The sequence below is a fragment of the Microcebus murinus genome, chromosome 32 (assembly GCF_040939455.1).
Source record: "Microcebus murinus isolate Inina chromosome 32, M.murinus_Inina_mat1.0, whole genome shotgun sequence".
Classification (NCBI taxonomy): Eukaryota; Metazoa; Chordata; class Mammalia; order Primates; family Cheirogaleidae; genus Microcebus; species Microcebus murinus.
In genome coordinates, this window is record NC_134135.1 from 3,448,984 (window position 1) to 3,475,960 (window position 26,977).

At 41.8% G+C, this 26,977-nt stretch overlaps 1 protein-coding gene across 1 annotated transcript in view; it reads right to left on the reverse strand.

The window, feature by feature from the left end:
• LOC105874734 (uncharacterized) overlaps positions 1-22,686 on the reverse strand; it is a 34,774-nt gene extending 12,088 nt beyond the window's left edge. Inside the window, exons 1-4 of the mRNA XM_012770859.2 lie at positions 22,630-22,686; positions 17,188-17,278; positions 9,534-9,660; positions 8,535-8,663 (exon numbers count right to left, since the gene is read on the reverse strand). Coding sequence (XP_012626313.1) covers positions 8,535-8,663; positions 9,534-9,660; positions 17,188-17,259 — 328 coding nt within the window. The 5' untranslated portion in view covers positions 17,260-17,278; positions 22,630-22,686. The remainder of the gene's footprint in view (positions 1-8,534; positions 8,664-9,533; positions 9,661-17,187; positions 17,279-22,629) is intronic.
• Positions 22,687-26,977: the final 4,291 nt, after the last annotated feature.

A 26,977-nucleotide genomic window follows, 5' to 3' on the forward strand; every position in this document is an offset into this window, starting at 1 on the left:
ATCAATGTGTCTATTTTTAGGCTACTATAATCCTGTTTTAATGACTACACATTTCTAATATAGTTTGAAATTAGGTAGTATGATAACTCTAAGTTTGTTCTTTATGATCAAAATTGCCTTCGATACATGAATTGCTGATTCAATAAATTTCTGAAAAGTTCATTTATAATATATAAACCTGTACAAGATGAAAGCTGCACTGGCTTAAATAAATTATGGTAGGATTAAAATAAGGAGACAGCAAGTAACTTCATAAGCTCCCTCAAAAAGGTATATCACCTCAGACCCCAGGAGACTCCACAGGAGGAGGCTGCGGAGGAGAACTGGAGGCTGAGACCACTGGAGCAGCCCGGAGATCAGCGGCAAGGGTAGGTGGATTTGCTAATTCCCCTCCCCTGCATTTGGGACTGCTGGTGGGCTCCCCAGAGGGTGGAGAGACCTGCGGACACCAGCCCAGAGACGGCTGCCGCCAGCCAGCGGTGAGCCTGTAGCAGACGTGGCACCAGGTCCCCAACTTCCTCCGGGCACCTACGTGTGCACAGATCCGAGCCGCATGGCAGGCACCATATTATCTCCTCCTCCCCTCCGCCGACCCTACCCGCAGCTGCCCAGAGAGACAATACAGCCACCAGCCAGAGGCACCTCCAGGGAACAGGACCTTCTCTTTTGGGACCCTACAGCTGACTCAGGGGAACTCAGACTGTGAGCTCCCTACCCGCCAGTTCTCCCAGGCGCTGCTGGCACGGTGTTCCCAGGGGAACGGTGCCTACTCAGAGGCTGAGAGACATAGACCCAGCTTGGGCTCCCTGTGGGTGAATTAGGACCGGAACTCCTCTCCCTGGTGGGGATACAGTTTGAACTCTGGGACCCAGAGGTCGGACCTGCAGACCAGATCCCCTGCACCAAGGGCTAGCATTGCCCGGGGCACAGAAGGGATATACGTGAACAGCCTACTGAGGTGTGTATGACTCCAGGGGCGGATCAGCATTCTAGAGGCCAACCCTCCTCCCAGAAGGAGGCCGTGCGCCCAACCCAGATGGCGTTCCTGTGCAGGGAACCTCCCTGCCAGCATCACAGTCCGGGAAGGCCTGGTGGCTTGTGGTCTGGCCTGCTGGCAGAGGCCCAGGAGTAGCTGCGGAGTTGGCAAGGATGGAAAGAAGGGAGGCCCACTCCAGACTGCGGGTCTCAGACAGCCCCACCCCCACACTCAGACTTCTTCGCTGAGCTGGACCATTCCAGCCCCGCCCTGACAGCTTTTCCTGGAAAGAGAACAGAACTTTGACACCTGCTAACGGCATTGGTGGTGCCTGAGGGCAGGCTTACCCAACCCAGCTCCGCCCAGAACAACAGCTGATAACAGGACACAAAATCAACAGCATAGCCTGTTCCTCCAAGCAAACGCCACCTACTGACAGGGACGGCATCTTGCACAGCCTTTCCACGGCACCCACTGACTCAATATACAGGAAGTGGTCCAATCTCACCCACAGACACCACCTCACGCCTCAGAAACTAAACAAGGTGTGTGAATACCCAAACAATAACCTAAAGAAAAGAAACAACAACTGATCGACATGGGAAGAAATCAGCGAAAGAACTCAGAAAATAAGAAGAACCAAACGGAAAACACACCCCCAAAGAGGAGCACCAGCCCCCTAGAAACAGACACCAACCAAAACCAGGCAACCAATATGACGGAAGAGGAATTTCGTATGTGGATCATAAGAACACTCACCGAGCTGCAACAACAACTCGATAACCAACACAGAGAAACCACAAAAAGCCTCCAGGATATGGAAAAAGAAATAGACACAATGAAGAAAATTTAAACAAACTCCTGATAATGAAGAATCAATTCAAGGAACTACAAAATACGGTGGAAAGTCTCAAGAACAGGGTAGATCAAACAGAAGAAAGAATCTCAGAGCTTGAAGATAACACACTCCAATTAAATAAATCAGTCACAGAAATAGAGCAGAGAAACAAGAGAAAAGAGCAAAGCCTACAAGAGCTGTGGGATTATGTGAAGAAACCTAATGTGAGGGTCATAGGGTTACCAGAAGGGGAAGAAGACAACAGTCAAGGGTTGCACAAGCTGTTTGAAGATATAATACAGGAAAATTTCCCAGGCCTTGCTCAAAATATTGATATACAAGTTCAAGAAGTTCAGAGGACCCCTGGGAGAGTCAATGCAAACAGGAAGACATCACGACATGCAGTCATCACACTGACAAAAGTATAAACTAAAGAGGCCCTTATAAGAGCGGTAAGACAAAAGAAGCAAGTAACATACAAGGGAAAGCCAATTCGAATAACATCAGACTTCTCTAATGAGACTTTACAAGTAAGGAGAGACTGGGGCCCCATTCTCACTGTTTTGAAACAAAACAATGCCCAGCCTAGAATATTATTCCCTGCAAAACTAAGCTTCGTTTTTGAAGGAGAAATAAAACATTCTCAGACAAGCAAAGGCTCAGAGAATTCACCAAGACAAGACCAGCCCTACAAGAAGTACTTAAAACAGCGTTATACAGGGAACATGATAATAATAACCCACGGATATAAAAACAACCAAAACCCAAAGATATTAAAGGCCAGATATTACAATGGCTCAAGACAGAAATCATAGCAACAAAATCCAACCCAACAGAATGAACAGTAATCTACCTTACCTATCAGTTCTCTCAATAAATGTGAATGGCTTAAACTCTCCACTCAAGAGACATAGGCTGGCTGAATGGATAAGAAAATACAGGCCAAGTATATGCTGTCTTCAGGAAACACATCTAACCTGCAAGGATGCATATAGACTAAAAATAAAAGGGTGGAGATCAATATTCCAAGCAAATAGAAGCCAAAAGAAGGCTGGTGTGGCAGTTCTAATATCAGATGATTTAGTTTTTAAATCAACAAAAGTAGTGAAAGACAAAGAGGGTCATTATATAATGGTGAAGGGCACAGTTCAACAAGAAGAGATAACAATTTTAAATATATATGCACCCAACTTAGGTGCACCCAGCTTCATAAACCAAATCTTACTGGATCTAAGCAAATGGATTAATAGCAACTCCATAATCACCAGAGATTTCAACACCCCATTGACGGCATGAGACAGATCCTCCAAACAGAAAATTAATAAAGAAATAATGGACTTAAACAAAACTGTAGAACAATTGGGTCTGACTGACATTTACAGAACACTCTACCCAAAATCCACCGAATATACGTTCTTCTCATCAGCTCACGGGACATTCTCTAAGATTGACCATATCGTAGGACACAAAGTAAATCTCAAGAAATTTAAAAAAATAGAAATCGTACCATGTACCATCTGAGATCACAGTGGAATAAAACGAGAAATCAACCATAACAGAAACTCACATTTCTACACAAAAACGTGGAAATTAAACAACCTCCTATTAAATGATTACTTCATAAATGAAGAAATCAACACGGAAGTAAAAAAATTCTATGAAGAAAACGACAATGGAGAGACAAGTTATCAACTCCTCTGGGGGGACATAGCTAAAGCAGTTCTCAGAGGAAAGTTTATCTCCATAAATGCCTATAACCAAAAGACAAAAAGATCACAAATAGACAATCTAACGAAACGACTCAAAGAGCTGGAAAAAGAAGAACAGACCAACCCCAAACCCAGCAGAAGAAGTGAAATCAACAAGATCAAATCAGAACTAAACGAAATTGAAAACAGGGAAGCTATTCAGGAGATTAATAAAACAAAAAGTTGGTTCTTTGAAAAAATAAACTAAATTGACACACCATTGGCTAAGCTAACGAAAAGCAGAAGAGAGAAATCTCTAATAAGCTCCATCAGGAATAAAAAAGGAGATATCACAACTGATCCCAAATAGATACAACATACAATTTATGAATACTACAAAAATCTTTATGCACACAAACTGGAAAATGTGGAGGAAATGGACAAATTTCTAGAAACACACAGCCTCCCTAGGCTCAGCCAGGAAGAAATAGGTTCCCTGAACAGACCAATCTCAACAGCTGAAATAGAAACAGCAATTAAAAATCTCCCTAAAAAGAAAAGTCCCGGTCCAGATGGCCTCACACCTGAATTTTACCACACTTACAAAGAAGAACTAGTACATATCTTGCAGAAACTATTCCACAACATCGAGAAGACCGGAAACCTCCCCAACACCTTTTATGAAGCGAATATTACTCTGATACCAAAACCAGGAAAGGATGCAACAAAAAAAGAAAACTACAGACCAATATCCCTAATGAATATAGATGCAAAAATTTTCAACAAAATCTTAGCTAACCGAATCCAGACGCTTATCAAAAAAATAATCCATCACGACCAAGTGGGCTTCATCCCAGGGATGCAGGGATGGATCAACATACGTAAATCTATAAATGCAATTCACCACAAAAACAGAAGCAAAAACAAAGACCACATGATTCTTTCAATAGATGCAGAAAAAGCTTTTGACAAAATTCAACACCCTTTCATGATACGAACACTTAAGAAAATAGGCATAGAATGGACATACCTAAAAATGATACAAGCCATATGTGACAGACCCATAGCCAACATCATACAGAATGGGGAAAAACTGAAATCATTCCCACTTAAAACTGGAACCAGACAAGGCTGCCCGCTATCTCCACTTCTGTTCAACATAGTGCTGGAAGTCTTGGCTACAGCAATCAGACAGCAAAATGGAATCAAAGGTATCCAAATAGGGGCAGAAGAGATCAAACTTTCACTGTTTGCTGATGATATGATATTGTATCTAGAAAACCCCAAAGATTCAAACAAGAAACTCCTGGAACTGATCAATGAATTTAGTAAAGTCTCAGGATACAAAATCAATACACAGAAATCAGAGGCATTCATATACGCCAACAACAATCTAATTGAGAACCAAATCAAAGACTCAATTCCCTTCACAATAGCAACAAAGAAATTAAAGTACCTAGGAATATACTTAACCAAGGACGTAAAAGACCTCTACAGGGAGAACTATGAAACACTGAGGAAGGAAATAGCAGAGGATGTGAACAGATGGAAATCCATACCATGCTCGTGGATCAGTAGACTCAATATCATCAAAATGTCTATACTACCAAAACTGATCTACAGATTCAATGCAATACCTATTAAAATCCCATCAGCATTCTTCACAGATATAGAAAAAATAATTTTACGCTTCGTATGGAACCAAAGAAGACCCCGAATATCAAGAGCAATTCTAGGCAACAAAAACAAAATGGGAGGCATTAATATGCCAGATATCAAACTATACTACAAAGCTGTAGTAATTAAATCAATATGGTATTGGCACAAAAATAGGAATATTGACCGGTGGAACAGATGCGAGAATCCTGATATAAAACCATCCTCATATAGCCATCTAATCTTTGACAAAGCAGACAAAAACATACGCTGGGGAAAAGAATCCCTTTTCAATAAATGGTGCTGGGAAAACTGGATAGCCACCTGTAGAAGGCTAAAACAGGACCCACACCTTTCACCTCTCACAAAAATCAACTCACGCTGGATAACAGACTTAAACCTGACATATGAAACTATTAGAACTCTAGAGGAAAAAGTTGGAAACACTCTCCTAGACATCGGCCTGGGCAAAGAGTTTATGAAGAAGTCCCCAAAGGCAATCAAAGAAGCAACAAAAATAAATAAATGGGACATGATCAAACTACAAAGCTTCTGCACAGCCAAAGAAATAGTCATGAAAGTAAACAGACAACCTACAGAATGGGAGAAAATTTTTGCATTCAATGCATCCGATAAGGGGCTGATAACTAGAATATACTTAGAACTCACGAAAATCAGGAAGAAAAAAATCAAATAACCCCATTAAAAAGTGGGCAAAGGACTTGAACAGGAACTTTTCTAAAGAAGACAGAGGAATGGCCAACAAACATATGAAAAAATGCTCAACATCTCTAATCATCAGGGAAATGCAAATCAAAACCACAATGAGATACCACTTAACCCCAGTGAGAATGGCCTTTATCAAAAAATCTCCAAACAATAAATGCTGGCGTGGTTGCGGAGAGAGAGGAACACTGCTGGTGGGACTGCAAACTAATTCAACCTCTGTGGAAAGCAATATGGAGATATCTTAAAGTGATACAAGTGATTCTACCATTTGATCCAGCAATCCCATTGCTAGGCATCTACCCAAAAGATCCAATGACACTCTACAAAAAAGACACCTGCACTCGAAAGTTTATAGCAGCACAATTCATAATTGCAAGGCTGTGGAAACAGCCCAAGTGTCCATCAATCCAAGAATGGATTAATAAAATGTGGTATATGTATACCATGGAGTACTATTCAGCTCTAAGAAACAATGGTGACATAGCACATCTTATATTTTCCTGGTTAGAGCTGGAACCCATACTATTAAGTGAAGTTTCCCAAGAATGGAAAAACAAGCACCACATATACTCACCAGCAAATTGGTATTAACTGAACAGCACCTAAGCGGTCACATAGGTACTACAGTAATAGGATATTGGGCAGGTGGGAGGGGGGAGGGGGGCGGGTATATACATACATAATGAGTGAGATGTGCACCATCTGGGGGATGGTCATGATGGAGACTCAGACTTGTGGGGGAAGGGGGGGAAATGGGCATTTATTGAAACCTTAAAATCTGTACCCCCATAATATGCCGAAATAAAAAAATAATAATAATAATAAAAAAAAAAGAAGGTGTATCAAAACCATCCCTGTTATAGGTATAAACCAATGACAAAATGACAATGATTCTGTTGTTGAAAATGAATAGTGACACATACAGGGGATGAAAATGTGACATAAATAACAGTATCCTTAAACAATCTTCTCCCTGGAAGAAATTATGACATCACTGACTGCTGGCTCAAGGGAGATGATCATTAGTATATGTGATCAGCATTGTCACAGTGACACCTTTGTGATGCTCCTCAAAAGCTAGAAAAACAATAGGAAATACTTATCAGTCAGGCTCTCTTGATATTTGTATCTTAGGATCATGGGCCAGCTCTACTCAGTGGCTTTAAACAGCACCTTCGCATGTAGCAGGATGATATTCAATCACATTAGTGAAAGTGTTCTCCTTCATGAATTTTATGTTATACACTAAACCCACTTCATGGGACACTCCACAAGAAGTTATACATAACCTAACGGTAGATAATCACAACAAGTCAGCCATGACAGGCTATCATCTCAGTCAAGAAATGCAGGGGTTAACAAGAGACTCACAAGAGAAACTGCAAAGATACACGAGGGCAGATCCTGACTTCTACAGGATCGTGTATGTTAAAAGCCAAGTTAAGAAAGAACATCATACAAACAAAGAGAATACAAAAGCAGGCAGAGCCAAGGCTCCCTATGTTCACTGAGTAGTCACAGCAATGGGAAAGAGAAAAATACAATGCATGAGCAACAGATTTTGTGGCATCTTGAGAATGGACTCAATGTTCTGCCAAGAGAACCCACACGAAGAGTCTCAAAGACAGGATCTACATCCATGTAGGACTGGAGATCAAAGAGAAGAGGTTTCTATTGACTTTTTTTTTTTTTTTTTTTGAGACAGACTCTCACTTTTGTTGCCCAGGCGAGAGTGAGTGCCGTGGCATCAGCCTAGCTCACAGCAACCTCCAACTCCTGGGCTCAAGCGATCCTCCTGCCTCAGCCTCCCGAGTAGCCTGGACTATAGGCATGCACCACCATGTCCGGCTAATTTTTTGTATATATATATATATATATATATATATATTAGTTGGCCAATTAATTTCTTTCTATTTATAGTAGAGACGGGGTCTTGCTCAGGCTGGTTTCGAACTCCCGACTTGAGCAATCCGCCCGCCTCGGCCTCCCAGAGTGCTAGGATTACAGGCGTGAGCCACCCCGCCCAGCTTTCTATTCACTTTTTATTCTGCTGAGTGACAATCTCAGAGAACCCAACTCACTGCCTTGTCATACACAGCCGTAAAGTGTGGCAAAAATGGCTGAGGTACCTCGCCAGGCAGACAGGGCTTGAGAAAACTCCAGGAAGTGTCTGGAGACCCAGATGCAAAGTAAGACTAGACAATGTTTCCCATCTCCTGACTGGGTCTTCCGAACACATAAAATGGGATGGAACATGGAGAGGTCCAGTCATCAGGACTATGAAGGCCACAGCTCTGATCAGTATGGACTGAAGAGATAGCATTAGATGGAATTAAATACAAAAAAAAGACCAAGGGGAAAACCAATGCTTCTGAAAGAAAAGAGTTCATGAGGTCAGATAACACAGTATTGTCCACCATGAGAAGGACTTTCCATGTTTCTGTTTGAGCTGAAGCACCACTGGAGAGTACAAGGATAAAGTGTTACATATCTGAGGAACAGAGTGAGAAGTGAAGGAAAAGAAAAATTTCCTTTCAGAGCTCACAGGACATAAACTTCTGTTTTCCCATAGAACCCTGATATTTGCATAGAGTTTCCCAAACAATATTTAATGAGCAGCTTTCTCTCTATCCATCTGAGCGCTTACCTGTGGTCACACCTTTCATCCATTTCCATCCATCCGATTTTCTAGCTATTTGCACTTGGCTCTCCACAGTCCAGGGCTCTTTTCCTTGCTCCAACATGGAGATAATACTCAGGTCAAAATGAGAAATTCCTGCTTATAGACAGAAAGGAATATAAGGTACCATGGCTTTTCCAGAATCCCAGCCCTATGTTTAGGTAAGGAGAAAGGATATTGCAGATGGATACATAAATATATATCAGAAATCCATCCTCTGAATGCCTCCCATTGAAGGGAGTATTATAACATGTAGGGAACATAACAGGTAATATTATAACATGTAGACATTTAGCTGTCTTTGAAGAACCAATGGATCAAAGCACAGGAGTGAAAAATGGGAAATTGGATAGTTTATTTTTTTATTTTATTTTATATGTTTCTGAGACAGAGTCTCGCTTTGTTGCACAGGCTAGAGTGAGTGTCATGACGTCAGCCTAGCTCACAGCAACCTCAAACTTCTAGGCTCAAGCGATCCTCCTGCCTCAGCCTCCCGAGTAGCTGGGACTACAGGCATGCACCACCATGCCTGGCTAATTCTTTTCTATATATATTAGTTGGCCAATTAATTTCTTTCTATTTATAGTAGAGATGGGGTCTCACTCTTGCTCAGGCTGGTTTCGAACTCCTGACCTCGAGCAATCCGCTAGCCTCAGCCTCCCAGAGTGCTAGGATTCCAGGCGTGAGCCACCGCACCCGGCCGAAATTGGATAGTTTAAACATCTGCCACAAGGTTTTACGTACACATAAGCTCTGGAACCATCTAATGATATATTATCAAAGGGGATAACATCTGAAGAAAGGGGGCAGTTAAAATCCAGACACCACATTATAAAGCTTTTCATTTCTGAATCAACAGGGCTTCGATCTCAGTCAAGCAATGCAGGGGCTAACAAGAGACTCACAAGAGAAAATGCAAAGATACACAAGAGGACATCCTGACTTCTAAAAGAAAGTTATCCTCACCCAGGGAGACCAGGTTCCTGTAGTTCTCCAACATCACGGCCCTGTATAAAGCCCTCTGAGCAGGTTCCAGGCACTTCCACTCTTCCTGAGAGAATTCTATGGCCACATCCCTGAATGTCAAACGTCCCTAAAATGAAAAACACATTTCACCAAGGGGTTATTAGGAAAGTTCTAATGTTCATATAATATGAGGCAAGAACTCTAAGAATAGATTTGATTGAAGTGAATAGGATGACAGATCCACGTTGTGATACTGTGAAATATTGATATATGTGGAAATCCGCTCCCTCCTGCCAGAGTCTGCCAACAGACTCTAGGAATTGATAAATAAATTCACCAAAGTCTCAGGTTACAAAATCAATGTACACAAGTCGGTAGTATCAGCAACAACAATCAAGCTGAAAATCAAATAAAATACTCAATACCTTTCACAATAGCAACAAAGAAAATGAAATACTGAGGAACATGTTAAACAAAGGAGGTGAAACATCTCTACCAGGAAAACTATGAATCACTGAGAAAGGAAACTGCAGAGGATGGAAACAAATGGAAAAACATGCCATGCTCATGGATTGGCAGAATCAACACTGTTAAAATGCCCATACTACCCAAAGTGATGTATACATTCAATGCAATCTCCATCAATATACCAAGGTCATTTTTCGCAGATCTAGAAAACATACTTCTATGCTTCCTATGGAACTGGAAAAGAGCTTCAGTAGCCAAACCAACATTAAGCAAAAGGAACTAATCAGGAGGCATCACTTTACCAGACTTAAAGCAATACTACAAGGCTATAGTAACCAAAACAGCATGCTATTGCTACAAAATAGGGACACAGACCAATGTAATAGAACAGAGAACCCAGATATTAAACCCTCCACACAGACCAATGTAATAGAACAGAGAACCCACATATAAAACCCTCCACATATAGCTATCTGATCTTTGACAAAGCAGACAATAATATAATGGGGAAAAGAATTCCTATTCAATAACTAGTGCTGGGAAAATTGGACAGCCACATGTAGAAGATTGAAACAGGATCCTTACCTCTTACCACTCATATCAATCGATTTCTGATGGATATCAGACTTAAAACTAAGACATAAAACTATAAGAATGCTAGAAGAAAATGTTGGAAAAACTCTTCTGGATATTGGCTTAGGCAAAGAATTTAGAAGACGACCCCAACTGCAATCACAACAAGAAAAAAATTAATAAATAGGACTTCATTAAATTAAAAACCTTCTGCACAGTCAAGGAAACAATCAATAGAGCAAACAGACACCCTAAAGAATGGGAGAAAATATCTGCATGCTAACCCTCTAACAAACGGCTAATCATTAGAAATTACAAAAAACTGGAAGCAAACCAGCAAGAAAAAAATCAAATAATTCCATTACAATGAGGGCAAAACACATGTACACAGCTTTTTAATAGACACTAGACTAATGGCCAATACACATAGGAAAACATGCGCAGCATCTCTAATTACCAGGGAAATGCACATCAAAACCACAATGAGATATCACCTAACTCCAGTGAGAATGGCTTTTATCAAAAAGTCCCAAAACAATACATGCTGGTGTGGACGCACGGAGCAAGGAACACTTACACACTCTTGGTGGGACTGCAAACTAGTCCAGCCTCTATGGAAATTAGTATAAAGATACGTCAACAAACTAAAAATAGACTTACCATTTTATCCACCAGTTCCACTACTGGGTATTTACCCAAAGGAAAAAATGTCCTTTGATAAAAAGCCACTTGCACTCAGCTGTGTATTATAGCACAATTCACATTCACAAAGATGTGGAATCAACCCAAGTGCACGTTAATTCATGAGTGGATTAATAAAATGTGGTATATGTATATCATGGAGTACTACTGAGCCATGAAGAAAAGAGGAGTTAATACCCTTTGTAACAACCTGGGTGAATCGGAGACCATTCCCCTAAGAGAAACAGCACAAGAATGAAAAAACAAACACCACAGGTACTCACTGTTACATTGGAACTAACCGATCAGCCCTCAAGTGTACATATGGAAGTAAAACTCAAAGGAAACCAAGCAGGTCAAAGGGAGGATAGGGGATGGGTGAAAGCACACCTAATGGCTACAATGTACACTCTCTGAGTGATGGACACACTTATAACGTTGACTCAAGCTGTTGTAACCAAAATACTTATACCCCTATAATATTCTGAAATAATAATTTAAAAAATAAAATAAAAAATGGTACAGCATAAAAAAAGTAGGAACATGAATTCTAATGCCTATTAAACACATATATTCAAAAACATACATACAATTTTATGCAGTTAAATTTAGATGTGTAGGCATAAACAAACAGCACAATGGAGTTTATGAATATAGATTATACCTGTAATAAATTCATAACATGAAAAATGGAAATTTTCAGTATCATACATTATTTTAACAAATTTAGGTTAGGCCAGTGCGCTGGCTCACACCTGTAATCCCAGCACTTTGGGAGGCCAAGGTGGGAGGACGGCTTAAGGCCAAGAGGTCGAGCCCAGACTGGGCTACATAGTGAGAACCTGCCTCTACCAGAAAACTAAAAATTAGCCAGCTGTGGTTGTGCGCACCTGCAGTCCCACCTACTTGGGAGGATAAGGCACGAGGATTACTTAAGCTGAGAATTGGGAGGCTACAGTGAGCTCTGCTCATGCCTCTGTACTCTAGCCCTGGTGACAAAGTGAGACCCTGTCTATTAACAAAATGAGAAAAAAAAGCAGATGTAAATTTATAAAAACTGCATCACAACACTATGTACCTGAAATAATTATTAGATAGATAAAAATCGGGCCAAAAAATAAATATGGGAAAAAAACCCTAATGTTAAGCACAGATACTTCACCATATATCATGATCACCAGTAAGCAGTGGATGCATCTCCTTTAATTATGATGGAGAAAAGTGGGCTGGCCAGGACTCCAGCCAAACACCACTGCCCAGGATATCTGAGCAGAGACTAATAACGAGGAAAATATTGGAAAAAAAAAAGGAGTGGGGAAGAGAGTAAAGAGCTAGAATTGTTCAAATTAACACATGACATGACTGCAACCTAGAAAAAGAATGCTGTTTAAGTATAAAAACTACTACCAATATACTGACAACCATATTCTTTCCTTAGCTGCTCTCATTAAACAGACACATACACATGGTACATTTGACATTTCCACTAGCAAATACATCACAGCACCTAACTAAAAGACATCTGCACTCTTAGGTAAGGAAATTATTAAACTGTATTCACGTGGTGACATCAGTAAGAGAGAGGAATCCCAAATCCCAGACACAGAGACACACACAGATAACAACACACAGAGCAACTGCCTGTGTGAGAAGTTGAGGAATCACTTAAGAGGTTGGAAACCCTAATGGATGCCTAACAAGAACACCTGAGACACCTTGCCTGAGGCACTACCGTGCCTAGATATGACAACATTTTGAAGAAAGCCCTAACTCCTGGTTTCCTATGGGGGAGGAAAAGTATGGGAAAATCCATCCAACATTCTGATTTTCAGGGGACTACTGGAGAGACAAGTTTCTATCTTGGGCGAACATAATCACTTAAAGTAAAAACACACTGGGCCTGGGAGCCACTGAAAATGACACCCATCGACATAATCAATTACTGCAGGAGCAGGGGTAGGACACTAGGGGGAGACCCAGACCACAGTTTGCTAGAGCACCAACAAGGCTGCAGACTACCAGGCAGACAACAGGAGAGCTTCTGAGTAGAAAATGGCTCCAATGGCAAAATCCTTTAATCCTTAGATGATAACCAAAAGCCTACAGAGGACACATCCTCAAAATGACAGTTCTCCAGAACCTCTAGTCAGGCTACATGAAGAGTGTCCTCCCTGAATGAAGGGAAACAAAAACCAGAAATAAGTCCCTGATTTGAGAAATGCTGAAGTCCCAACAGAAGATAACGACATATATAAAATACAAAGGAAACATAACCCATACATAGGACCAAATTAAATCACCACAAACTGACACTAAAGAAATGAAGATTTTTTGAATTACCATGCAAAGAAATCAAAGTAATAGTCACAAGGATATTCAACGAATTAAGAGAGCACATACAGACTTCACCACATCGGAAAAACAATGTATAATATGAACAAAATGAGATTATCATCAGAACTAGAACTATACAAAACAGAAGAAAATTCTTGAGCTGAAAAATACAATAATAACTGAATCAAAAAACACACTAGTGGGCCTCAAAAGCTGATGTGACCAAGTAGAAGAAATGAACAGCAAACAGAAAAAGGAGCAAAAAAAGAAAAACAGAAGGAAGAAAAATGAAGACAGCCTAAGGGAATTAAGGAACACCATCACATGCATCACCTGCATGTCACAGTAAGAAGAGTGTAAAAGATAACTGTGGTCAAGCATACGCCAACAAATTACATAAGCTAGAAGAAACTGATCAATCTGTAGAAATACACACAACCTATTAAGTCAAAAAGAAATAAAAAATCTACACACGCATATAAGTAGTAAGGAGAGTAATCAAAATCTCTCATCCAAGAGTCTAGAACTACATGCAAAATTCATAATCACTGCATAATTCTATCAAACTTTTAATGAAAAATTAACACCAATCCTTCTCATTTATGAATAACGGAAGAAAGGGAACACAAAAAAATTTCATTCTGTGACACCATGATGACTCTGATACAATCCAGACACTCATATTACAAGAAAACAAAACTATACAATGTTCCTGATGAATACTGATGAAGAAGTCCTCAACAGGCTGAGTGTAGTGCTTCGAGCCTGTAGTCCCAGCACTTTGGGAGGCCAAGGAGGAAGGATCTCTTGAGCTCAGGAGTTTGAGGACAGCCTGGGCAATATACAAGACCCCATGTCAACAAAAAATTTTAAAAATTAGCTGGGTGTGATGGCGCATACCTGTAGTCCTAGCTACATAAGAGGATCAGGCAAGAGGATCACTACAGCCCAGGAATTCAAGGATATGGTAAGCTATGAATGTGCCACTCTACTCCAGCCTGTGCGACAGAAAAAACAGTGTCTCAAAAAAAAAGAAAAGAAAAAGTCTTCAGAAAAATGCTAGGAAAGAAACTGCACAGCATATTAAAAGAATTATAGACGATAACCAAGTGTGATACACACAAGGAATACAAGGGTAGTTCACCACAAGATACTCAGTCAAAGTAATACACCACATGGACACAGTGAAAGACAGACTAGGAACAGAAGGAAATTTCAGAACATTACATTTGGCAATGATTTCTTGGGTATAACACCAAAAGCATAGGCAGAGAACAGCAAAAATAGACAAATGGGACTATCTCCAACTGGGAAATTTCTGTCCTTCAAAACATACAACTAAAAGAGTAAAATGGTAGGCCTGTGTTCTCTCAAAGCAGAATCAATGTAATCCTGAACAAAAATTAAAAAAATAGAATCTTTTTTTTTTTGAGACAGAGTCTCGCTTTGTTGCACAGGCTAGAGTGAGTGCCGTGGCGTCAGCCTAGCTCACAGCAACCTCAAACTCCTGGGCTCAAGCAATCCTGCTGCCTCAGCCTCCCGAGTAGCTGGGACTACAGGCATGCGCCACCACGCCCGGCTAATTTTATATATATATATTAGTTGGCCAATTAATTTCTTTCTATTTATAGTAGAGACGGGGTCTTGCTCTTGCTCAGGCTGGTTTCGAACTCCTGACCTCGAGTAATCCGCCGGCCTCGGCCTCCCAGAGTGCTAGGATTACAGGCTTGAGCCACCGCGCCCGGCCAAAAAATAGAATCTTTTGAAGAACTACAGAGAAGAAATGTATGATATATATTATATGAAAGTTTAAATCATAAAGTATCTACAATGTATACCCAAAAAATCCAAATTAATAAGACATACAAACAAAATATTAAACTACTAGATCTAAATGAATCATACCATTTTGTATCCATGCACTAAGTGAGGTCTTCCAAAGCAAGATAAAACACACATACAACAAAAGATGGGGCCTTGAAGCAGAGAAGGATTTTGTTTCACACTAAAAAATCTAGAACTTACAGAAAGACAACAGGTCATATACATAAAGAAATAAACCACGGACTCTTCATATACAAGAAAAGAAAATGGAGCAACATACAAAATCCAACTTATGTATACATATCCACCAAGTAATGAAAGCTTGTGAGACTCGTGAGGAATCAGAAACTGTAGGAGAAAAAAGGAATTCTCATTTTGCCCAGATTTTTAAAATGTAAAAGGAACACACTAGCAAGTTTTGTTTCATAAACGGGCAATCTCCTGTGTTGTAGGTGGGAGAAGCTAAACCTTTGCAGCTCTGATGGAGATGGGATGTTGCCAGACGTAGCAAGGTAGGAAATGCACCGTCCTAGAAGCAGCAATCACTCTTTCAAATGCCCAATCTGGAGGAATCCTCTGATATCTATAGTGAAGTTGGCTTGTTTGGAGGCAGCCATGGTGGCATGCTTTGTAACACTGGAAACGTTAAAATATCCACCTGTCTTCACTAGCAGAATGCTCCAACAAGGATGTAGAATTCCAGGGCAGGCTATCTGTCAATGTTTCCTAACAAAAAACATATATGTTTTTGAAGTTAAAATGTCATAACAAAGCATTCACTGAAGAACTTTGCTTTTTAATCTCACAATGAAGCCGACGTTTCCACAGGACCTGTGCTCTCTCCACAAAACTGACAACACTGATTCCCCACTAGCACGTGAGGAGGGTGGAAGGCCAGACAGGACGGGCGGTGCTCTATGCCTTAGCACCTAAGCTCAGCATGTTTGTTTGGAGTTTTACTATAAAATAAATATATGCCGTGGGATGTTTCAAGAAAAATGGAATATTTAATAATAATTGGCAAAACAAAAATACAGTTCCATCTTCTCTAATGGCAAAGAAGTTCTATTCCTCGGTCTGAGCAAAATTATAACCACTGTTAGCTAAAACGCCTGTCGCACAAGAGTCCCTGCAGGAACACCACGGTATCTGTGGTATGGATTGTCTGAGAATAGTTTAATGAAGCTCCTGCCATTTGACATCTATGTTATAGTAAAACAGATGATGGAATGAAAGAATCCTCCATCATTGGTGTCTGTGTCTAACTTTCCATTCCACTCTGTCACTAAGAGTTTGAGTCAGTGACTCACTGATTTAGCTACAAATGTAATATAATGATTCAGAAAGAATTTCTCCTGATTATTCTCTTTTTAGAGCATTCAGCAGGTGTCTGTGCGCATTACCCATGACTCAAGGGCAGCTTCTCTAATCCCAGTCTACAGAGAGCTGACAGTGCATCCGGCCGTGGCCCCTGAACAGGCCCTGCTGCCCAACAGCACTGACGCCACAGGGCCACACCCATCTCCAACCCCTGCCTGGGTGAGAAGCCCTTCCCAGGACCGTGTCCAATGGAGCCTCTCCACAGGGTCCTGTCACTGGGTCACAGTGAGATGGAATCTGAGTGGAGGTGAAAGGGACTGAGGGAGGGCACGGGTGAGTGTGAGCAAACACAACAGGCAGGACGCTGCAGAGTCACAGAAGATCAGCAACTCCAGTGCCCGGCATGTCAGAAAGGAGGGAGACACAGAGCCACCCACTGAGAACATCACCTTACCTGAGCCAGAGCCATTCCTGACTCCTTTCCTTTCCTCCTGCCCCGCTTCCAGGCTTCTTCCTCACCCAACATGAGTCTTTGGCAGTCAATCCTGAATGTGATAAACAGGAGGATTAAACATAAGAAACCACACACCCCCTTCCTGTGCTACAGCACACACAAAGACAGACCTCACCCTGCAGAGAGAGGGTCCTCTGCGACCCACTGCACCAGGAGGGATGCAAGGATAAAAACCTCCCACAGGAAGCCCAACAAGTAAGTTTTTGACCCCTTTGTGCAGAACTCGCCCCCCTTGTGGAAGCCCACACTCACGCTGCAGCAGGGGGGAGCTGGGCTGGGCTGGGCTCCCCTCCAGGGCACAGGTGTGGCCCTGACCAAACCTGATGCAGAGCACAGCCCCCTCACCCCTGCATGGACCGCAGGCTGGTCTCTGCCCATAGAAATAAAAGAAACTGACCCTTGACACTCGATGCTGGATACGCACTGGAGCCACGCGGGGCACTGTAAATATATTGAAGGAGGGTCCCAACGTGACTATGGGAGCGGGAATCTCTGCAAAGGGGGCACAGGGATGTATCTGCAAAGCCTTAGCACCCTAACGTGCAGCCTGGCGTGAGCTCGGGGACAAGCCCAGCACACTTCCCTCTGCTCTTGTCCCCTTGGGGACTTGGTGCCACCAGTATCCAGACAGTGAATGGCAAAGGAACAAAAGGAAACACACAGAACAGGCAATATGGACTAGTGTGGGGGGTGAGGGTGTGGCTGGAATCTTAAATTGGGGGAAGTTGGAGAAGCCTCCACTGAGAAGGGGATACCAGGACAATGACCTGGGCAAGGAAGGATGTTTCCACCTCCAGAAGGGAGGCCAGAGAGTTCTAGGCAGACAGACTGCCAACGTGGAAGCCCTGAGGCAGGAGCCACCTCGTGCCCAGGAAAAGGGAAGAGGCCTGGGAGGCTGGAGCAGAGCGAGGACGACACAAGCAGGAGATGAGGCCAGAGAGGTCCTGGGGGAGCAGAGCAGGGAGGGCCAGGTCTGCACACGTTTCTCTCCCACACCTCAAGAGAAGTTTGCAAACTACAGATACCCTCACCCACATCAAGTGAATGTGTGATTTTTCTTTATATTACAAACTACAGCCTTTACAAATAATGTAATTATCTTAAATATTAAAGTACAAGCCAATCAGTTCAGCCAAGCCCCGGGAAGTACAGGGTCACTCTCACCTGGTATGTGGGGACGAAAGGGGAACACGTTTGGGGGAGTTCAGAATGTCCCTTTGGACATGCGAAGGGGCAGATGCCTGTTAGCCCAGCAGAGAGTGGAGGACACAGCTGGACGCAGGAGTCTGCAGTTCGGGGCAGAGGTGTGCAAGGGAAATGCTGACATGTCAGTGGGGCTAAACCACGAGAAGAGACGACTAGGAAAGGCAGTGCGTGTGGACTGAGATGAGAAGAGGCTCAAGGACTAGGCTGTGGGTCACACGCACATTCAGAGAATGGCGAGTTCAGGACACACCAGAAGAGGAAAGTGTGAGGTGACAAGAAAACTAAATCAAATAGACTTCTGAAGGTTCGTGGGACATCCTTAAACCAAGGAAAAAGAGAGAGAGAGAGAGAGAGAAAGAGAGAGAGAGAGAGAGAGAGAGAGAGAGAGAGAGAGAGAGAGAGAGAGAGACAGAGAGATCAGCTGTGCAATGTGTTGTGGACAGGAGAAAAAGCAAAAAGGACAGAAAATTAAATACTGGTTTAGAAATGTGGAGATCACGGGTGACTCTGAAAAAGATACTATCAGTGGAATAGTGGATGTGGAAGCTTGATTGGATGGAGTCGAGAAAACTGAAGCCAAGAACTGAAGACAGAATACAAGCAAGTTTTTAGCTCTTAAATAGAACATACAAGAAGGGTGTTTACTAAAGAGAAATACATATTTCGTGGAGAAATGGTATTTTAAAGATCAAAGAATAGAAGGGGGAAAAAGCCTCAGAGAGAGAGAGAGAGAGAGAGAGAAAGAGAGAGTGTGTGTATGTGTATAAACAACCAAAACAAAATACAGGAGTATTTTCTGTTGGTTTGCCATTTTAATCCCTGTTGCAGACAAAAAGCCAGGCTCCACATGTAAATGAATGAATGGGAATGACATATAGTCACAGTGGTCCACCCTCTGACACAAACTTCACTTTGGGGAGCCTGGATGTTGTCTGAGGAATATGGGAAGCCAGTGGAGGGTTCAATGCCACAGATGGACTGACCTGCTTTTTAGATGGAGCTAGGATAACTCTAAAGCAGAGAGAGATCTCTGAAGATGGTGTGTCTGTCTCTAAGTCAAAGCTCCTGTTTCTTCCATTCTACTGCCTTTGTTTGTAATTTGTTTTTTCGTTTTTGAAGGACTGGGTCCCACTTAAAGTTCTAATTAAAACTAGGAACTCCTCCCTCCCAAAACAAAAGCCACATACAGACACTTCTCTATTAGGCCAATCACTTCAGGGGTCAATGTCAAGCACACTGAGGTTTTCTGGGATAGTCCCTCATCTCCATGTTGCAGGTGGGCTCACTGAGGCTCAGAGAAGTTTCACCAAGGTATCCTGAGAAGGTCTGGGTTCAGTCAGAAGAACATGTACCTGGATCCTGATATGGTGGCCTGGAAGGGCCAATGTATGGGTTTCTCTCTATCACACCTCCTCTAGAAAATTCCAGACCATCACTGACATGTCTCAGCAAAGAAACTTCTCTGTCAAACTTCTATGTCATTGATCCCAAACATTTAATTGCTCTTCTACCAGAAGATCACAGTAATATACTGAAAAAATACACAACTCTGAACACTTAGCTATGGTTGTTTAATACAGTCAGGTGTGAGCAAATTTTTTCTTCATCAATACATGGGCTCTGTTGGGAGAAGCTTCCAAGTCAATCCAACCCTTCCTTCTACCTTTGCTAGAACATGATGGACCAGAGGGACTTAAGGGGAATATCTATTTAGGAGTTTAAATCTCTCTATTTTTAACAGATAACATGAGGGAAGAAATTTGAATACCAGACTAGCTACTTCAACTAGGTTTTGATGCTAAGGTAAAAAAAAATGGGTCATTGGTATCTTTAAGAAGTACACATTGAAACAACCTAAAATTATATATTAGGTCCCAAAGAATGTTTCTAATATATAATAAAGACCAGCCAGGTGTGGTGGCTAACACCTATTATCTCAGAGTCTTCAGAGGCTAGGAGATAGCAACATCATGTGAGTGCAGAAGTTGGAGGCTGCAGTGAGCTATGATTATGTCACTTTCCACCCTGAGCAACAGAACCAGACCCTATGTCTTTAAAAAAATAAAATGTCATCATGAAAGAATAGACAGAAAAACTAAATAAATAAACTGAATACAATTTATTTTAAAGAGTAATAAATTTGAAATTCTTTTTAAAAAATTTAAATTCTGGTGGTCAAAGAAAAAATATGTAATTTTGAAAGCAATGATGTAAGCTGATTATAGGATATTACAAACCCCATTTCAGAAGTAATTATATATAGAAAAATACAAATTGAATAAACTAAAAATCATGTCAAGCTTCAAAAAACAATGAATAAAATGAAAAAGAACTAGAAAAGAAAGGAAATTCGTTACAAAAAAAGCACAAAACCATTTTCAATGTTCCTTTTGAAAGGCACCATATAGGCTCATGCCTGTAATCCCAGCACTTTCAGAGGCTAAGGGGAAAGAACTGCATGAAGCCAGGAGTTCAAGACCAGCTTGGACAACATAGCAAGACCCCTACCTCTATCAAAAAAATTTCTTTTTTAAAAGGCACCCTGCGATAATGGAACCCATCATTCTTGCCCACTTCACTTCCCATACTCTACCCCATCACAGGAAAAGGGAAGAGATTACCCACAACTGAGTAAGTTAAGTCACTTTCCTCTGGCTGAATACGGATTACAAGTGGAAGCAAACCTCTGATGTCATAAATATCAAATGCACCAACCTTATAAACAGGAATTTGACAATTCTCATTCTCATCTGAACAATTTAAACAAAAATTAATTATATAGAGTGAAATCAACAGGTCATAACTTAATCATCATATTCAATCATCTTACCACTTGACTGTTCCCAGTGTCCCCCCACTTTTCTCATTACTGTGTGCATCCCTCCCTCATTCATCCCCTATCTCTCAATCTCACCTTCTTCTTCTAGCTCTTTTTTTTCTTTCTGTGTTTTCCACCCTGAGTTTCAGACCCTCTCCTCTTCTGCTCTTTCTCCTCTTCTTCCCTCTCTCTGTTCCTTCTCTTCTGCCTGTCCTGCTCCACTCTGGAAACTTGCTTCATCTCTTATTTCTTTCTCCCCAGTCTTTTCATGTCCCCACTCTCCATGTATTTCTGTCTCTTTCTTCCCCGTCTCTGCTCCCCCTCTGCTCTCCCTGGTAAACTGCCTCTTCCCTGCACAATCCCTCAGTCCCAGGCTCTGCCACCCCCAGGTCCCTACACTCCCTCCCTCCTTGGTTCCCCCTCTGCTCTCCTGGTCACCAGGTGGCCCCTCTTACTGTCCCAGCACCGTGCTGCTGTCTCCCCCCACTCTCTGAGGTGCCTGCCCCTTGGCTGCCCCTGTCCTTATTTTGCTGAAATTCATCTCTCGCGAGATCAAGCCCTTCTCTGCATTTCTCCAGTCGCTTTTCTACCCCTGCTACTTTCCCAGATCCTTCTTTCACTCTTACTGTCTCTTTGCAAATCCTTCACCCATCCTCGACTTTGCATTCTTTTCTTCCCATTCTCGGTTCTTCTGTTTCCTCCCAGTCTGTCTCTCCTGATCCCCTGTGCCCACAGTCAAAGGGAGGGGAACGCGGTGAGATGTCCGACTCCAAGAAGGGCGGCATTTCCCAGTGGGCGTCATTTGGGACCAACGACACTGGCTGTCTCCAGAAGGGACCATGGTCACCTCCCTCAACGCGGAATCGCAGGAAGGGGTGACTGCTAAGAGTCCTGGGGGGCAGAAGGGCCCGGCCCAAGGTGGAAGGGGGGATGAGGGGGGTGTGCAGAATCCCCGGACCAGGGAGAGGACAAGGCTTCCCCAGGACTGGGCTGCGGCGCCGCCCCGCAGGGGCCCAGAAGGGCGAGGCTTGGGGACCGGAAGGGCCTGAATCCACCTGAGGGTGAGGACTTTACATGGCTCAGGGGGGAGGAGAGGTAGAACCTGTTTCAAGCAGGAAAACGGCGCCAAAGGAGGCGTCTCGCGGCCTGAAGGCAGAAAGACTGGGGACAGGAAAAGCCTCTCAGTGATTTTCTCCAACCGAGGCGACCCCGCACCCGGGGCGACGCCTGATTTACTTGGGGAGAAGGGAATGCTGTGAGGATTTAAGATCTCTACGAACCCCCTGATCCCAGATATGGAAGTCCGGGAAGTCTGAGAAGCCCAGGTTCAAACTTAACGTAGATAAAAGGAAACTCACGCGCAGCCACGCCACACTCCCTCCACGCGATCCGCTTCCTGGTCCACGGAATGCTGCGCGCGCAGGAGACCCAGGCCTGGGCGGGGCCTGGCGGGCTGTGGGCGGGGCCTGGTGGGCTGTGGGCGGGGCCTGAGCTTCCCTCGCCTAGCTCTCAGCGCTTCTTTTTGCAAGGCTTTGGTGGGCTTGAAGGACTCAACACTGAGGCTGAAGCAGGTCTGGGGACTGAGAGCTGGGATTGCTCTGGCGGAATCCACGTGGGTTGTGATTGCATCCAGGGAAGTTCCTTCCATTCAAATTGATGTTAGCAAATTAATTAAACAGCCCCAGAATTGAGTGCGAAGGGGATACAAGCTAGAATGTGAAATGCAAATCTCTGGGTGGGCAGAATGTGCAACTTCATGCTGACGCCCAACAGAACACAATGGAAATCCTTTCCGTTTATATTCCCCATATACTATGGAGGGAGTCAACCCTGTGCTCAGTTCCAGAGACTTTCATAGGGACAACACCTGAGGTGCAAGGCATGGAAACCTAAATCCAGTAATAAGTTAGGTCGCCAATTGTTGCTTTTAAAAAAGCAATAACTTTTTAAAATAGATATTAGTTAATTGTTCCTTACACTTGGTATACTTATTATGTTATTCCACTGAAGATAAGTTAACCTGAAATATTTTAGAGATAGTCTTTGTTGACATCACAATATTGTTATGTCAGTAATTTCTAAATATACTGTAATTTCAAATAGACTTTATGTGTATACTGAAAACCTACTTTTATTTTAAAATGGTAATGTATTTTAGGTCTTTGTTTTATCTTTCTGAATATTCTGTTATGTATGGAGAACATGGGCATTTGCATTTATTTTTCCCTAGAGAATAATTTTGGAATAGTTTGAAGAGTATGTAGCAGGTAGGCTATTCTCCTTCATAAGAACCCTGAACAAAAGAAAACTTGATTATTACATTTTAAGTATCTTCATTTCTACCAGCAATAATTTTATGGCAGCATCTGTGAGTTAACATGTACTGAGAAGTATGTTTTTCTCTAATATCATTATTTGTTTAAGTTTCATTCATGAAATGGTAATAAATTTAAACATGCTTATACTCACATGGAAACTTAGCATATTTAACATTTTATTGGCGTGAAATGAGCAGAATGTCCTGGCATGGCACACAGATGAATACAAGAAGATATATCTGCATGTTTTTAAAGTTGCACTGTTGACGCTAGGATTTGGGATCTTTCTGTACTATTGAATATTATTAAGTAACTATGTTGCCAGGAAGGAACTTTTAACCTAGACTTCAATATCCAAAAAAAATTAATGTGTTGATTGTGGAGATTTGGGTTAAACTCAAAACAGTCGATAAGAAGCTGAGTATAGCACAAAGTCTTGAATCTATTTTGCATATGTGGAATTTTGCTGCTTCTAAACATTTCAAGGAAACAACATGGACATTCTTATTCTTAAGGAAAAAACAGGGATATTTTCTCAGCCACAGAAAAATTTTGAGATATGGTCCCTGTAATAATATTATAAGAGAGACACAAATTACTAAGGATTTAATTTTTTTTTCTAACTAGGAACTACTTTTACCTATTGTGTATATATTATACCCTATACTATAAAAAAGAGAATGAGCAATTTTTGTTATATTTGTCTTTTCAAAGTTTAACATTTTCTGAAGTCTAGATGGGACAAAAGACAGAATGTACATATCCTAACACAGATGGAACAATAAAATATTCATTATTGTCAAAAAATAAATTTAGACATAGGAGAGATTTTATTTAAAAGGATAATTGCAATAGGGAGAATGTGTCAACCACAGATTCTGCAAATGTCTAAGAGTCACAAACAAAAGAGCTTTCCTTTTATATGAAAGTGTAAACAAGTCTAGAAGGCACCAGGTGTGGGACAATGGATGAGCCCCTGGGACCTACAGGTACTTTGGGAATATTTTAGCCTAAGATCAGCCTATTTGGGGGAGGGGTTGTCCAGGAGGAGAGCTTGTACTGATTTCCAATGACCTGGGACAGTCCAAAGTTTGGGGGCCTGGGAGGAGCCCCCCAGGCCTATAAACTCAGCACTTTGGAAGCAAATGGTGGAAGGATTCCCAGAGGCCAGGAGTTTGAGACCAGCCTAGGCTAGAACAACACCTGGCCTCTACAAAAAAATACAAAAATTACCTAGTGTGGTAGTGTGAGCCTGTAGTCGCAGCTATTCCGGACGCTGAGGCAGGAAGATTGCTTGAGCACAGGAGGTGGAGGATGCAGTGAGCTATGGTGATGACACTGCACTCTAGCCAGGGTGACAGAGCAAGACACTGGGTCAAAAAACAAACAAACACCCCAGCATTGTTCTTATTGATCATTCGGGACAAACAATTAAGGAATCCTTAATAAGACAAAGAATGAGAATATGGAGGGCCTTTATCTAGCTTTCTCCTATGTAAATAAGAGACTTAATAAAGTGCTATGGGGCAGGTGTGGATCACACCTGTAATCCTAGACCTCTAGGAGGCTGAGGCAGGATGATTGCTTGAGTTCAGGAGTTTGACAGCAGCGTGAGCAAGGGCGAGACCCAGTATCTAAAAAAGTGGAAAAATTAGCTGGGAATGGTGGCGTGCACCTGTGGTCCTAGCTACTAGGGAGCCTAATGCAGGAGGATCACCTGCCCCCAGGAGCTTCAGTCTGCAGTGAGCTGTGCTGATGCCCTGCACTCTAGTCCAGGGGACAGAGTAACACACTGTCTGGAAAACAAAAGTCGACATGGCACCAAAAGTATGAGACCTTATAGAAAAAAAGTCTATAAACTGGATTTTATCAAATTTATAACTTTGGTATGTGAAATAATTTGTTAAGGTGATAAACAAAAAGCCACCAAATACAAAATATTTGCCTACCATATACCTGGAAAAAACTGATATGTGTAATACATACAGAATTCTAGAATGACTTTACAAAAACCAAATTAATCAAATTAAAAAATGGACAAAAATATTAAGAGACTTGTTATTGAAGCAGATATACAGACAGCAAAGAGTCACATGTAAAGACTTCCAACATCACTACCCAAGTGTGAGACCTCAGCATTTTTTGCTTTCTCCATGTGAAGCCCTGGTTGCCTTTGGAGATGATGGAAAAGGAAGAACTCCCACCAATGCTCCAAGGTGTGTTTGCTGGTGCATATTAGGAACCTGTAATTGTTTTTGATAATTGCAATGGGAACACAGATTTTCAAAACAGTCTCAGTTCAGGAAATATACATTCTCTTTGCCACTATTGGTAAATTATTCCTTGCACTTCAATGAGCTGATATTTAAGAATCACAAATAGGTCAAGGACTGGATACCTCTCCTGAAAGATTGGATTGTCTTTCTTGCATGATTATGTGGTAATGAGTGTTTTTCCAATTATTTTAAGCATAATTCATGGAAACTACTGACCTATAAAATAAAAGTACAAGAGTCAGGCAAGGTGGTATACACCTGTAGTCCCAGCCACCTGGGAGGCTGAGGTGAAACGATCACTTGAGCTGAGGCATTTAAGGTGGCAGTGAGCTATTATTAGGCCACTGCACTTCAGCCTGGCTAACAGAGTGAGACCCTGTCTAAAAAAAAATTTTAAAGATTGTAGTGTATATGGAACAGAAAGTAATCAGAATCACAATAATGTATAAAGATAACCCCCTTAAAAATGCAACAGATACTAACCAAATAAGTATAGATGTTGAGTAGTTGAAGGACATAAATTACTAGCACTGTTATTTTGATATCACAATTGAGACTGGTCTTTGCAGCCAGACATGAATTCAAATCCTGACTCAGTCACTGGGATGTGACTAGGTGAGTCTTGTTTTTAAGAGACAGAGTGTCACTCTGTTGCCCAGGCTGTAGTGCAGCAGCATGATCAGAGCTGACTGTAGCCTCTGACTCTTGGGCTCAAGTGATCCTGCCTCAGCCTCCCAATTAGCTAGGACTACAGGCTAGTGTTTTTATTTTTTGTAGAGACAAGGTTTCACTATGTTGCCCAGATTTGAGTGAGTCTTTAGCCTACTAATGTCCTAGGTTTCCTCATTGCTGAAATAAGAACATTATCAATACCTATTTCAGAAATAAGATTTTAGCAGTTTTTAGACATAAAACATTAATAACAGTGATTCTTACTCTGTGATTAAGGTAAAGGAAAATACACATGCAAACATAAGAAATCACCTATAATGAAAATATATTTACTAAGCATTTTAGGCAGGGAACAAATCTAAGGGGAAAATACGCGGTATCAGTTTCCTTGGTAAAATTCACACAAACATCATGTTTTCCTGCAAGATCCTCTGGCTGGG